Below are 16,406 nucleotides of genomic sequence, written 5' to 3'. Positions count from 1 at the left end.
CGGAGGACTCAGGGCGGTGTACAGCCAAGTAAAAATTCAATATATAAACATTAAAAAGAGGTTAAAAAGAAATATTATAATGTGGCCGAAATTTTAAAACCATTTAAAATCTTAAAACATAAATACCCCAATAAAATTTTAATCCAGTCCCGCTTGAATAAATAGGTGCGTTTTCAGCTCACGCCGAAAGGTCCGAAGATCAGGCAATTGACGTAAACCGGGGGGAAGTTCATTCCAGAGCGTAGGAGCTCCAACAGAGAAGGCCCTTCCCCTGGGGGCCGCCAGCCGACATTGCTTGGCGGACGGCACCCTGAGAAGGCCCTCTCTGTGTGAGCGTACGGGTCGGTGGGAGGCACAAGGTAACAGCAGGCGGTCCTGTAACTACCCGGGTCCTAAGCCATGGAGCGCTTTAAAGGTGGTAACCAAAATCTTGAAGCGCACCCGAAAGACCACAGGAAGCCAGTGCAAGCTGCGCAGGATTGGTGTTACATGGGAGCAACGAGTTGCCCCCACTATTACCCGCGCAGCTGCATTCTGGACTAGTTGCAGCCTCCGGGTGCACTTCAAGGGCAGCCCCATGTGAGAGCATTGCAATAGTCCAAGCGGGAAGTGACAAGGGCATGAGTGACCGTGCATAAGGCATCCCGGTCAAGAAAGGGGCGCAACTGGCGCACCAAGCGCACTTGGTGGAAGGCCCTCTTGGAGACGGCCGCCAAATGATCGTCAAACGACAGTCGCCCATCCAAGAGGACACCCAAGTTGTGCACCCTCTCCGTTGGGGCCAATAACTCGCCCCCCACAGCCAGCTGCGGCTGCAGCTGACTGTACCGGGGTGCCGGCATCCACAGCCACTCCGTCTTGGAGGGATTGAGCTTGAGTCTGTTTCTCCCCATCCAGACCCGTACAGCTTCCAGACACCGGGACAGCACTTCGACAGCTTCGTTGGGGTGGTTCGGGGTGGAAAAGTACAGCTGAGTATCATCAGCGTACAGATGATAACTCACCCCGAAACCACTGATGACCTCACCCAGCGGCTTCATGTAGATGTTGAACAGGAGGGGCGAGAGAATCGACCCCTGAGGAACCCCACAAGTAAGGTGCCTCGCGGTCGACCTCTGCCCCCCTGTCAACACCGTCTGCGACCGGTCGGAGAGATAGGAGGAGAACCACCGATACACGGTGCCTCCCACTCCCAATCCCCCCAACCGGCGCAGCAAGATACCATGGTCGATGGTATCAAACGCCGCTGAGAGATCTAATAGGACCAGGGCAGAGGAACAACCCCTATCCCTGGCCCTCCAGAGGTCATCCACCAACGCGACCAAAGCTGTCTCCGTACTGTGACCGGCCCGGAAGCCGGACTGGAACGGGTCTAGATAGACAGCTTCATCCAGGTACCGGGGAAGCTGCCATGCAACCACACTCTCTACAACCTTCGCCACAAAGCGAAGGTTGGAGACAGGACGATAATTTCCCAAGATAGCTGGGTCCAGGGAAGGCTTCTTGAGGAGGGGTCTCACCACTGCCTCTTTCAAAGCAGCGGGGAAAACCCCTTCCATCAATGAAGCATTTATAATTCCCCGGAGCCAGCCTCGTGTCACTTCCTGAGTAGCCAGCACTAGCCAGGAAGGACACGGGTCCAGTAAACATGTGGTCGCATGTAGCCTCCCCAGTAACCTGTCCACGTCCTTGAGAGCCACAGTCTCAAACTCTTCCCAAATAACCTCAACAAGACGTGCCTCTGCCATCCCACTTGGATCATCGCAATTTTGGTCTAGACTATCCCGAAGCTGAACGATTTTACCGTATAGATAACCATTAAACTCCTCAGCACGTCCCTGTAGGGGGTCATCCCGCCCCTCCTGATGAAGGAGGGAGCGAGTCACCCGGAACAGGGCGGCCGGGCGGTTATCTGCCGATGCAATGAGGGTAGAAACGTAGGAACGTTTCGCCTCCCTCATTGCCACTAGGTAGGTCTTAGTAAAAGATCTCACTAGTGTCCGATCAGCCTCAGAACGGCTAGACCTCCAGGTACTCTCTAGGCGTCTTCTCCGGCGTTTCATCTCCCTCAGCTCCTCAGAGAACCAAGGAGCCAAGTGAGATCTGCGCCGGGTCAGAGGCCGCAAAGGCACGACACGGTCCAAAGCCCCCGTCGCGGCCCGACTTGTTTGTCCAGAGATAGGTGATATTTTACAATATACAGTAATGGATCTATTTGAATCTTTATTCAAAAACATGGATGTATTCAGGAAATGTGAGCTGACATATCCTACTGTTCATATAACACTTTATTCTTCTAAAGGGTTGTGATTTATATATCACCCAATCATTCGAACGTTCCCTTTATAATTTAATTTTTAAATGTATACTCGGTATAAAAAGTCTACACACCTATGAGCATTTTTTATGGATCATAAGGTCTAATAATATTATATCATTAACTTATTTAATCTATAAACTCTACACACAGAAGCTTCTCCTAGTGTTGGGGGGGCATCAGCTACAAGTCTTGCCCAAGCGAATCAATCTCATCAAGTAGGAAGTCCATGTCTTCACGGATCACCTGTGGACTAATGATGACCTGGCGGAAGAAATTAACTTTTCCACGATGAGGTTGATAGCCCACCATCATGCTACCCTTTTTCATCATTCTTTCTTTAATGATGGGTGCAACCTGAAATATAGAATTGAAATATTCATTAAAATAATAGTTATCAAAGAAATATTAGCATATGGGATAAGAATCACAAATAAAGAAAGAAGAGGGGAAACAACCAATATAACTATGTGAGTTATATTAAGGTTCATTAGGGCTGAAGTAGCTTTAAAAAAAGTTAATCTATGTGCAGTGTTCCACTGAAATGTTACATTCCACATTTGAGAATCCTTCACATGAAAACCCAATTGGTTGACTGACCAGTCAATTGATTTCCCATCCATTATAAACTGTGTTATGCAACAAAAACTTTCTATACCCAACATTATCTAATTAAATAGATAAGGAAAGCAATAATGAATCTGGCCAAAGACCAAAGCAGTCTAATTCCAATTGCATTTCATAGTGTATTTCCTATTTATTCTAAGTCCTCCAATAAAAAAATAGTATATTTGATATAAAAAAGAGGAAAGTATAACAAAGTAGTTCAAAAGTAGCAATACTGAAAAAGCATAGAATGGTGTAACCTTATGGAGAGAAATCAACATGCATCTTTAAATACTCTTAGAGCATGATTATTAATATAAACAGCTTTATATTATCAAACTTACCCCAGTTCATTTATTTGGTTGACTTTGTTATTTTGAAAGAATAATTTTATAATAAGTAATACATTTTCTGTTGTGCTGCTTTTTTTGTAATTAAAGTAAAAAGTAAACAGAATAATATTAAGAAATCCCCCAATCAGGTAATGTAGTGCAGTGATGGTGAACCTTTGATGTCTCTGTATGCCCACCTGCGTACCAGAAGTGGCATGCAAAACCATCCCGTCAGGTATGCGCAGCCCCACTGTCCTTTGTGCGTGCAGAAGCGGCAATACCTGGAAAAGTGGCAGTCCATCACGCATGCGCAAGCCGACACTCAAACACCCAGATACCAGCATGGACACGTACCGACGAACAGCTGGCCATCACGCATGTGCACGATGTCAACCTGGAAATTCGGGTGCCGGCTTACACATGCGTGACGGAATGCCACTTTTCCGGGTTCTGCCGCTCTCATGCGCACGACGCCCAGCTGACCGGTGCATGTGTGATCACAGGAACACGGAATAGGAGACAGTGAGGCCGTGTATTCTTTGCGGGATGTATTCTTTGACTTACAACCTTTCATTTAGCAACTGTTCAAAGTTATGATGGGCTGAAAAAAGTGACTTACAACTGATGTTTATGCTTACAACCACTGCAGTGTCCCTACAATGATGTGATTGTGCAAGTCATGTTCACATATTATTTTGCTTAATGATTGCAGCAAAAAAGGTTGTAAAATTGGGTGCAGTCATATGATGCCTCACTTAACAACCACACTACTTAACAGTGAATTTTCTAGTTCCTATTCTGGATGTAAGTCAGGGAATACATGTAATCTTCTAACAACAGGTAACAAGTTTATTCAGAATTAGATATCATGTTCAGTCTATGTTCCTTCTGCTAAGCTATATCCCCATACCCTTGTTCAGAAATGTATTTTAGTCTACAAATAGTGTGCACATTCCAGGATATATTTACAATACAATATGTCTTTCCTAACTACAGTATAGGAGAATTCACAGTCCAACTGTATGTGGGGAAACCATAAGGTTCATAAAGGCCAGCAGTGCAGCTCCATTAAAATTATAGGAATAAAGTCACCCATGAGAAGCAAAATCAAACTCTTCTCAGCCTCTGCTGAAAACCATAGCAAATACGCATTTAAAAAAGAAATACTTCCCATATCTTTTCAACATGCTCTGTGGGGCTTCTTTGCAAAGAACAAATACATTGCTGACTCTGTTTTGCACTCATTTTCTAGGCCTGAAAAAGCCAGGGGCAGTCTGCTTCATGATCTCTGGTAGAAGTAGAATGCTGCCCAATTTGATTTAACAGTGTTATATATATTCTTGCAACATTTGCAAGAATCATTTCACTTGATAAAACTTAAATATTAATTTTATATAAATATTAGACATTCACAATGTATTTTCTAGTTAAACCATATGTTTAATATATTAATGTTAATATATTAATGTATAAGACAACTGCTTTAAAAAGGGCATCTATAATTTTCATTTGTCTTTGCCTATTTCTATTTATCTTTGCAGTAAACGTGATTTTTATTTAGATTTCTTTTTAGGCTGAATTTACCATTAAAACTCAGGAGAACATAAGCATACCATCAAACTGGATGTGCATTTAGAATTGTTCAGTTGAATCATGAATGCTGTTCAAGGGCCTGGAAGTTCAAGGCTCTGAATGGGAAGATACTCAACTCATGGAAGACAGAATCACTCTATGTTTTGAAGCATCAAAACCCAGGTGATATTTCATCTCTGACTCTGGGTGGGGTGGGGTGGCATTCTCCTGAACTGTGCAGATTTTGGGGACTCCGATGGCTTTTATTGAAGCAATAGCCATAGCTGGGAGGACGGGGGAGCTTTTCCCAGATTTGTCTGGCATGCCATTTGTGCCCTTTCCTGGAACAGGAAGACTTTGTCATGGTCACCCACATCTTAATCAGTTCCTATCTGGATTACTACAATGAGCTTTATATGAGACTTTCCTTGAAGTTCTACAACTGGTCCAGAATGTGCGGGCATGGACATCCAGTGATGGATGTCTACCTATGTTTACATCTGTAACACCTCTGTTTCATATGTTTCATTGGCTCTCTGTTTCCCTCTAGATGCTGGTTATTATCTTTAAAGCCTGTATGGCAAAGGCCAGATTATTGGCAGAATTCCTTCTCCCTAAGGCTAAGGTCATCTAACAATTTTACGTTATCAGATGAGGAAGCAAGCTCCTTATTCCTTCTTTTAAATATTACTATTTTATGGTATCTCGTAGGAGTGCCTTTTTCATGGCAGTCCTACCCTATAGAACACCCTTCCCCTTCAGCAGGCCTCTAGCCTCCTTACCTTCCATAAAGCAGTTAAGACCTGGTTTTTCCTTCAAGTGCTGGATAGGCTGAGGTAGATAAGAGGATTTAAAGGAACTTTACATGTGAACACTTAACTTTGGTGGTGGGTTTTTAACATATTATGTTGTTTTATTGGGAGATCTTACATTCAATGTAAGATGGGTGCCTATATAAATATTTTAATTATATAAATACATTTCTAATTCAGGAAATAATGCAAGCAAAAGAAGAAAGATTATGAGGAATGCTGCTGTTTCAAAACAGTGAAAATTCATAGAAGTCTCAGAAAGACTATTAAATTCCACAGAGCTTCCTTCAGCTTTTTTGGATATATTTCAAGGTGATATGCATAGATTATTAATTTATGTTAATTTGAAAAATGTGTGGCTGGTTGCAATACTTGAAAAAAAAAATCTACTTGGGGGGGACTATAATTGCAACACCTCTTATTTCTGGAAATGCCATTGGCCTATTTGAATTGCTTAGCTTTCCACTGACAAAAATAGGATCTCAAATATTTTATAACAAAATGTGACCACATTAAAAATAACTTGTAATTTTACAAGGCTTTCTATTGCGAACAAGATTAGTATTAAGATTATAAAAAACAGTTCATAAACATCTGAAATGGACTACCAGTAAGTACCGGTATCTTACCCAATTCTGAGAAAATATTGGCAGGTTCCCAAGATGTTTAATTTATTAATTTAAATATATACTTTACAATGAACAATTTGGACGACTCATCTATCTTTGCTATTCCTGGGAGTTTCACTAAACTACTAAATAATCTTCATTGGGATATATTCACTTAATAAATATCATCATGTAGTCAGTATGCCACTTTAAAAATTGAAAACGAAACCCCCAAATTTCAAATGAATAGAAGATCTATTCAATAGTTCATATACCAGAGAAGATTAAAACAAGAAGAAATGAAGGTTAATATTACACCAAAACTTGGCTTCTATCATCACAATTGATAATGACTACCAAAGGCATTATTTTCTGATTTCAAATTGGTGGCCTTTATTTATCTGCTTTAAAAAATCATGATAAGTAAAATACCATGGATATTTTTTTTATATATTTATTTTGCAAAACTGATCACAGAAGAATATATAGGCTTTCTTCTACATTAATTAAACCCAAACTGGGCTCATTTGTTAGCTGTCACCCTGACTAGAACAAATGCAATATCAAATATTGGCATTCCCAAGCACAGCTTTGGTCCTTTTGCCAAGACAGTAAAAACACAAACATGTTTTTCTTTTGTCTAGAATTTGTTCTGGGCCCACATTCTTAAACCACTAATAAATTACTGCTGTCCATGACTGCAAGCAGAGTTTCCCTTGTGCTGTATCCTACAACAAAATGGAAGGATAAATGTGGTTGTCAAATTGCAATTAATTACTTCCACTTTTTCAGAACTATTGGATATTACTAAAGGAAGAAATTTATGTCTATATTTGCCCAGACAATGTGATTTAGGAAGGGTACATGTGTGGTCTCATTAGGAATTTACAATCATAATTTCTTAGACAATAGCTTTGATTTAGCAGGCATTATATGGAATATGAGAGCGGTGGCTCGGTGGCTAAGATGCTGAGCTTGTCGATCAAAAGCTCAGCGGATCAGAGGTTCAAACTCCTAGAGCCACGTAATGGGATGAGCTCCCATTACTTGTCCCAGCTTCTGCCAACCTAGCAGTTCAAAAGCACATAAAAAATGCAAGTAGAAAAATAGGGACCACCTTTGGTGGGAAGGCAACAGCGTTCCTTCCCCTAAATGCCAGCCACATGACCATGGACACGTCTTCTGACAGCTCTGGCTCTTCGGCTTTGAAACGGAGATGAGCACTGCCCCATAGAGTCGGGAATGTGCAAGGGGAACCTTTATCTTTTACCTTTATATAGAGTATACCAGATTCCCCATCAAGTGCCTTTCACAGGCATCTGTGGGAAGTGGTGGTGGGCAAGAATGAGAACATGTATGATTTAATTATAACTTATATAATTATTTGTGTCAGATATCAAGAAACAAATGTTTAAGGATGGCATTAATATGCACGATGATGTTGTTCCATGCATGCATATTGTGATTCTTTTGCAATTTGATGCAGATGACACTGGTGCTTTTTTTTTCTTAATGAGATATTTTGCAGTAGAAGTTTTGAGGCAAGTTTGTTTAGACTACTTGGATTACATATTGTGGATTATATATTGAACAGAGCACACGTATTTAAATAGAATCAAGCCCATTTATGTCTAGAGACAGAAACTTAAGGTCCAAAAGAACAAAGTTTACTAAGGATGCTTTCATGCTATGATAAAACACCTGCTGAGGCAATCAATGTGGTATTCTTCAGCATCATCAGTCAGGATTGAGATGAATTTCTCATGTTTTCAAAACATATGAAGTTAATAGAGGGGTTATCTGAGGATGAGGGGTGAACCCACTGACTGGGTGGATAACAAATTTAACAAATGTTAATAAACAGTAATGAGTCATTTAATTATTGGTGTTTATTAGAGTTGTGAAAGCATTTCAAATTCAAAATGTTTCAAGCTCAATAGGGTCCATTTGGAATTCACAATATTTAGTTCCAAAGTCGAGTTACAGAAAATGTTCCAAAACTATTCCAATAGTCCATTACAAGCTTAAAGCACCTGCCCTGAACTTATAACAGAGCCTTTTGAAATAAAATGTTCCAGAATGGTTTGAACAACTTGGAACAGTGTAAAAACACTTACAGTAATGTTGGTTAAAAATGACTTTTGACTCAGAATTTTCAGTTTCAATTGCACAGCCCTAGTGCTTCTCCTATTTTAAAGAGAGTTGCATCGTCTCTAAAGCATCAGGCACATAATTAGCTCTTAGATCAAACATTGCTACTATAGTCACAGATGGCTACAACGGCTGGTCTTTCAGCTTAGGTTGATATGAGAACTCTAATATGAATTCTGTGGATTATTTCAGTAATCAGTTTTTTGAGCTGTATTTAGTTTATGCTCTGTTTAGAGGCAAGATAAGCATTTTTGTTTGGCTCACTATTACATTTATGCATCTTGTACACATTATTCTATTGTTCAAAACTTCAAAACAACTTCCAGAAGTCTTTCTGTGACTACCATCCAGTCCCAAAGAGGTTAAGTCACAATTCATTGTTTTTTTGGTATTTTTTTTTATTTTTTTCCTTTAAGACAAAACACATAAACATAGAAACATTTTCAATCCAATTACTATGTGTTGGTGGGGTAGTTACATATCTCTTGTGCGCCTTCAACTTAAAAATATCCTTAATTTATCTAAAGTTGAATTATCTCCATCTAATATGATTGTTGATGTAGCTAAAGAAGCAGTTTAGTGTCTGCATTATATATTTTGGGCTGATTACTTTAACGTATGAACATGCATACGCAGAACTGTTTCTTTAGTCCAGTGCTTCTCAAATAGTGGGGCGGGCCCCCCGGGGGGGTGCGAGGCTCCGTAAAGGGGGGCGCGTTTGACCTCGGCAAACACTGTCATAACAAGCTAAGCCCCGTGTTTACAGTCGCGCGGGGGGGCGCGAAAAATGTTTCCTTCTTCCTAGGGGGGCATGACAGAAAATAATTGAGAAGCACTGCTTTAGTCCAACTATTCATGTGGTAGATACTCCTCCTAACTATATCTCTCCAAGGGCCTTCCTCAGCTCTGCAACTAGAATAGAATAGAATAGAATAGAATAGAATAGAATAGAATAGAATAGAATAGAATAGAATAGAATTTTTTATTGGCCAAGTGCGATTGGAAACACAAGGAATTTGTCTTCATGCATATGCTTTTTGTATTCATAAAAGAAAAGATCATCAAGAATTCTAAGGTACAACACTTAATGATAGTTATAGGATACAAATAAGCAATCAGGAACAATCAATATCAATATAAATTGTAAGGATACAAGCAAGAAAGTTACAGCCTGATGAGAAGATGAATAGTAGTGCAGATTTAGTTAATAGTTTGACAGTGTTGAGGGAATTATTTGTTTAGCAGAGTGATGGTGTTCGGGAAGAAACTGTTGTTATGTCCTGTTGTTCTGGTGTGCAGTGCTCTGTAGTGTCGTTTTGAGGGTAGGAGTTGAAACAGTTTATGTCCAGGATGTGAGGGGTCTGTAAATATTCTCACAGCCCTCTTTTTGACTCGTGCACTATACAGGTCCTCAATGGAAGGCAGGTTGGTAGCAATTGTTTTTTCTGCAATTCTAATTATCCTCTGAAGTCTGTGTCTGTCTTGTTGGGTTGCAGAACCAAACCAGACAGTTATAGAGGTGCAGATGACAGACTCAATAATTCCTCTGTAGAACTGGATCAGCAGCTCCTTGGGCAATTTGAGCTTTCTGAGTTGACGCAGAAAGAACATTCTTTGTTGTCCTTTTTTCATGACGTTTTTGATGTTAGCTGTCCATTTTAGATCTTGTGATATGGTACAACCTAGAAATTTGAAGGTCTCTACTGTTGATACTATGTTGTCTAATATTGTGAGAAGTGGAAGTATGGAAGGGTTTCTCCTAAAGTCTACCACCATTTCGATGGTTTGGAGTGTGTTCAGTTCCAGATTGTTCCGGTCGCACCATGAGACTAGTTGTTCAATCTCCCGTCTGTATGCGGATTCATCAATGTCTCGAATGAGACCGATCACTGTGAACAGCAGTTTAACAGATGGATCGTTAGAGATGCAGTCATTGCTATACAGAGAGAAGAGAAGTGGGGAGAGCACACAGCCTTGGGAGGGGCCCTTTGCTAATTGTATAGGTATCTGATGTGATTCTGCTTAACTTCACCTGCTGCTTCCTGTTTGTTAGGAAGCTTATGATCCTTTTACAAGTGTGTTCAGGTACCTGTAGCTGGTTTAGTTTCATTAGAAAAGTGTCTGGAACAATAGTATTGAATGCTGAACTAAAGTCTACAAAGAGGACCATTGCGTAGGTCTTTGGAGATTCAAGGTGTTGTAGGATGTACACTACTGCACTGTACAAACGTGATGAGCAACAAGCCAAAAGGGGAACAAAAAGACCAAAATATCTGCCTACCAGCAATCAATACCCAGATGAGAATAGATTATCCCAAAAATCAGACTATCAGGAAGTAAAGAATATCCCAATCAAGGAACTGCCAAACAAGCCAAAAGTAAACAGCCGTCCAAGACCATTCCCATCAACACTCCCAGGGTAAGTCACTAGAGTATAAACTGAGAGCAAACCCCATTCCTTACTAGCACTGATAATGTTACCTAGTTTGGAATGTCTGCAAGAAAACGAAGCTCCTCATTTCAACCTTGAACTGCAAATATTATCTTTTATTGGTGACAGTCAGAATGATGGCTGGAGTATTCTGGGAACTGAAATCCATGCATCTTAAAAATTTCAATGTTGACAAATCCTGCTTTATATATTTCAATATGTGTTTGAGCTTAAAAGAGGATTGTAGAAATAAAAAAGAACAATCTAAGGCAGACTGCAAGTGGATAGAATTTTATATGTAATCATCAGTAGTAATGTTTATTGTTGTGGTAAAGGATATTCCAATCCCTTAGAACAAACCAAAAAACAAACAGCATAATCAATTTAATATCAGTCTATATTAAAAAGAAAGAAAGAAAGAAAGAAAGAAAGAAAGAAAGAAAGAAAGAAAGAAAGAAAGAAAGATAATAAGCACAATTTTTTTGGCTCAAGTCTCATCTGTGCAGTATAGGGTTAAAACAATGTTCAGTAAAAAAGGTTTTTTTCACTGCTTGCTGAGTGATTTCCCAGCCTCCAGAGAGAAATTAAATAGTAGCATGTCATCTGAAAAAGGTTTTAAAAATCCCTCTCATACTTTGTTAGTATCTGGATGCCTTTTTGTTCTTTTCCTCTGGGGAATAGTGCAATGTGGGAAATGTACATTTAGTTAGAAGTGATACATTATTTGATGACTAGCTATTCAAAAAGCTGACAAAACCTATTTATTTGATAGAAAAATAAATGCCCGGGAGACACTTGGAATGAGTCTGTTATTCAAAACTATGATTATCATTACCTGAACTACCATATGGCATTGTACTCTCCAGATTTGTAAAGTAGTTGGGATTAAAGAGTTACAACATTCTTGTTGTGTTTTGGAAAGATCTAAGAAAATATTAACATATACAGAAATTTAAAATGGTTGCATGACATTATTGAAATGGCTTTCCTAGAACTGTTTTCAGGTCATAGTTCTCTATCGGAACACTGCCATTCTGGTAGGAGAGTGGAAGTGGGGGGATTCTTTGCACAGGATTTCACTTGCTTTCATTTGTCTTGCTTTGTTGTATCTTGTGGGAAATAGGGAATGGGATAGAAATGTGCCTCAGGTAATGTTAGGGAGGAGCAGAAGAATGGGCTATGAGCCATCTGCTTTATCTCACCACTGGAGAAAGCGAAACTGAAGCTCCAGGGAGTTATTACTTTGTCTGCCCAAGATTCTCAAAACATCTTCACAGTTTGGGATTGGCTCGATGTTGAACTGGACATTGGGATGGGGTTTGGTTGTAGTGGTTTAACCTAACGCTTTGAGTAGGAAACTTCAGATCTTGCCTACACTTTCTCTGCTATCACTGTCTTTCAATAAAAGTTTCTTTTGAAATAATAATCGTTTCAAGATTTCTTGAAAAGACTGGAGAGGCAGGACCTTACATTGGCAGAATCTGTAAATTGGTCAACCTGGAAAGGCTCCAGCCCTACTATGGGGACCATGCATACAATGTCCGCCCAGAGCAGCAACCATGAGGAAGCCGAGTCTGGGGGGAGAGTTACACCAAAGCCCAACACAAGGCGAGCTTCAGCACGTGGGCCAAGGAGGACATCACCTCGAGCAGCTCCATCAAGCTGCGGTGGCCCATCGGCATGGGGAAAAGGAAGACTGGGATAGCAGAGCCAAGGGAGACACCATTACCCAGGACAGCAGGCAATATGGATGGAAGAGAGAGGTGGAAACCCTCTACAATGACTATGAAATGGAGGAAGTCCCAGCTCAGTTCAACTATCTCATGAAGCAAGCCATGAGCCTCATGAGAGAAGCTCTACAGACCATGCAGATTCAAAGTGACATCGCTTGTGCAACGGGCAAGGACACAGCATAAGAGGAGGCTGTAGAAGAATGAGGGCAGTCCTCAGTGACTGGGACCATGGGGGAACCCACCATCACCCACTGAGAGGTCCTGGTCAGTGACATGGCTTGTGGACTGGAAGGAGGAAGGTTCCTCCTCTGGAATGAAAAGCACACCCCTCCCAGGCATCATGTTTGATGGAGACCTCCAGCAGCTGGGATTCTTTCTAGTGCATGTGCTCACCTACATTCAGGAGTATGGGAGGGATCACCCTACCAAAGGGGCACAAGTTAGGGTTGTGACTGTAGCCCTAGAAGGAGCAGTGGCACAATGGATGGTGACCCTTCACAATGCAGACGATCACAAGCTCCAGAAATTCAACAGTTTTATGATAGGCCCAAAATGGAGGTTCGAAGACCCCTGGCCGACTGCAAATCCGGAGACCACATAAGAAACATGAGGCAAGGCCACTGGCTGGTTGGCAAATACATGGAAGAATTCTGCAACCTTGTATGCTGTGTGGCTTGTCTGGAAAAGATACTGGTGAGCTAGTTTAAGAACAGGCTCAATGATGACCTGTATAATACCTGTGTCACCCAAGGAGTCCTAGCTCGCCTACATGATTGGTACATTCTAGCTGAGGAAGCTGAGATCAACCAAGCCCAAAACTATTACCATGCAAACCATATTTGAAGAAGATCCCCACCCAAGAAAAGGAGGGAGACATCCAAGCCCCAATCCTCCCCACTGCATTCAACCACCTGCTTCAAATATGGAAAGGAAGGTCACCAGGCTTCTGAATGCCATGCCAAGACTCCAACCCAAAAGGGAGAGAAGTCGCTTGGGGGAAGGCAACGAAGTCCCCATAGTGCCCCAGGGATAAAGCCCTCAAGAGTCGTGAGGCCGAATCCAGCAGAGGAAATTTGGAATGGCACGGTTTATAAATGAAGATAATTGAATTTTAAGATGTAAAACGGGATACAATTGAAATCTTAGTAAATGATATATATTGTTGGACGAAAATATAAGTATTGAATTTTGAATAGAAATGTTAAGATAAGATAATAAGACGTAGAAATTTATATTAATTGATTATATAAATGGAATAATATGAAGATAATGTTAAAGTTTAAAATATAGGAGAGGAGGTTGGAAAAATATGTGCAATAAATAAGAGAAGTGGGGATGTCTGGACATTAGAGAAATTGAAAATAGATACAGCAAGAGATAGAGATAAGGAGAAAGGTGAAAGGGAGAAAGAGGGAGAGAGAAAGAAGAAAGGGAAGAGGAGGGGAGGTAAGGTGAAGGAGAGTGTAGGAGAGAAGGTTAGATAGGGAGGAAGTAGGATGGAGAAGGAGAAGGGAAAGGGAAGTAGGGAAGTAAGGAAGGAATAGGAGAGGAGGTGAGAAAAAAGTAGGAATGAAGAAAGGAGGGAATGAAGTGTGTGTAAGAAAAGGTTGCTGTGAAAGGAAATGGAGAAACGACAACCCCCCAAAAATACAAAGAATAAAAATTGAAATAGTAAAAAAAAAAAAACGGAATGAAAGGGAATGAATATGAATAAAAATGGAGAAATTAGAAAACAAAGAGTGAAAAAAGATGTAATTTAGGAGGAATAAAAATATTAGGAAAGGAATAAAAAGTTGGTGGGGGAGAATATTTTGGCAAAATTTGTAATTAAGAAAAATATATTTCAATAGTTTGAACGGTATAAGATAAGGTCACTACTTTGTTTATGAATTGTGTTTGTGTGGAGGGGGGAAATTAAAAATCAATAAAAACTTTTATTAAAAAAAAGTCATGAGGCCGTAGAGTTTGTGACCATGTCCCAACCAGAGCTGGGAACTCTGACCCCACCAGCTGATGGCCCAGACCAGTTGGACAGCGACTATGATGACCCCCTGATAAATAGGACAATCAAATCCATCCCCATCCCCATCCCCATCCCCATCCCCATCGAACTACTGATTCCAATTTTGGGTAGCAAAGTAAAGCTAACAGCCCTACTGGACTCAGGGTGCACCTGCTGCCTGGTCAGCCCAACTCTAGTGGGAGTACTGAGAATCTGCCTCAGGCAGCTTAAAGACCCTGTATCTTTCTGCCAGTTTAATGGGTCCATGGTGGGAGGAACTCCAGCCACATTTGCCACTGAACTTCTGCAACTTACCATACAGAGTCACTCCAAGACTATTGCTTTTATAGTGACCCCCAGTATAGAATGATCCCTGGTTCTGGGACTGACATGGTTAAAAATGTGGAACCCAAGGGTGAAATGGACCAAAGGGACTCTCCAGTTCCCACATGGAGGGGGGGATCTCAAGAGGAGAGTGACGTGGGACAAAAGGCATCCAAAAGGAGACAGTGGCAGCTACCTCCCATGGCAAGTCGATGCAGAACATCCACCAGGAGTATTGGGACTTAGCAGACGTATTCAGCGAATCGGGCTCGGATGAACTTCCCTCTCACCACTCCACAGACTATGCCATCGAGATCCTTCCGGGTGCCAAAATGCCAAAATCGAAAGTTTACTCCATGAGCCCCCCCCCCAGGAGTAGATGAACTGTGCGCATTCATAGATAAGAATTTAGAGTGCTGATTCATCGAGCATTCCCAGATCCAAAGTTGCTGCCCCGGTCCTGTTCTGAGAGAAGAAGGATGGCTCGCTGTGCTTATGCATTGATTGTAGAAATTTAAACACTTTTTGTGTTGAGAATGTGTATCCCTTCCTCTAATGAAGGACATGCTAGTTCACTTCTTGAAGGGGAGGATTTTTTCTAAATTGGATTTGAGGGAGGCATACTACTGGATTTGAATCAGGGAGGCGGATGAGTGGAAAACTGCTTTTAATTGCTCACTGGGATGCTTCCATTTCAATGTGCTGCTCTTTGGACTCCGAGAAGCCCCTGCAGTGTTTATACAGCTGATAAATGAGGTGTTGCATGAACACCTGTACAAAGGTGTTCTGGTATATCTTAATGACATATTAATCTATACTGAAATGAAGGCTGAGCACATAAAGCTAGCACGGGAGGTCCTGAAAAAACTGAGGGCTGCCCAGCTCTATGCTAAACTTTTGAAGTGTGAATTTCACCAAGACAAAATTGGCTATCTGGGTTACTGAATCTCCCACCAAAGGATAGAAATGGACCCCGAAAAGGTACGAGCAGTTCTGGAGTGGGAGGCCCCTCAAACCTGGAAACAGCTACAGAGCTTTCTAGGGTTTGCTAACTTTTAAAGGCAATTCATCCCCTGTTTCCCACAATTGGCCTTCTCAATCATCAACTTGCTAAAGATTAAGGAGGGGGGGAAATAAGCCAAAATGTAGTCAAGTATTAAAATGGACCATGGAATGACAAGCTGCCTTCAAAAAGCTGAAAAGACAATCTCGGCTGAGCTGGTGCTTAAACACCCGTACTCAGAGAAACCCTTTGTGATCCAGGCCGATGCCAGCAATGTGGCAGTAGAGGCAGTCCTGCTCCAAGAAAATGATTAGGGGAAGTTACAGCCATGTATCTACACCTTCCAAAAACAAACTGAAAAGAGGTGAGTGATATGGAAAAATAAGCTTTTGTAGTCAGATGGACCCTTTTAAATTTTTTGGAGGGGAATAAAATACCTTCCAAATGTGGACTGATCACAAAAATTTAGAGGCCTTGAAACCCCATGAAAGATGTCCCCTAAACAAATGCATTGG

At 41.2% G+C, this 16,406-nt stretch overlaps 1 protein-coding gene across 8 annotated transcripts in view; it reads right to left on the bottom strand.

The window, feature by feature from the left end:
* Positions 1-2,499: 2,499 nt before the first annotated feature.
* The window catches only part of GADL1 (glutamate decarboxylase like 1), a 126,109-nt gene continuing 112,202 nt past the window's right edge, over positions 2,500-16,406 (bottom strand). For 6 of the 8 annotated variants that reach the window (XM_058181191.1, XM_058181190.1, XM_058181198.1 and 3 more), the window contains one exon: positions 2,500-2,674. In XM_058181191.1, the coding sequence (XP_058037174.1) occupies positions 2,501-2,674 (174 nt within the window). In that variant the 3' untranslated portion in view covers position 2,500. Of the gene's footprint in view, positions 2,675-8,354; positions 10,288-16,406 lie in introns of those variants that run through there. The other 2 variants (XR_009154926.1, XM_058181195.1) reach the window with 1 other exon arrangement.

Source organism: Ahaetulla prasina, chromosome 4, assembly GCF_028640845.1.
Source record: "Ahaetulla prasina isolate Xishuangbanna chromosome 4, ASM2864084v1, whole genome shotgun sequence".
NCBI classification, from domain to species: Eukaryota; Metazoa; Chordata; class Lepidosauria; order Squamata; family Colubridae; genus Ahaetulla; species Ahaetulla prasina.
This window is presented reverse-complemented; position numbering and strand designations above follow the sequence as displayed.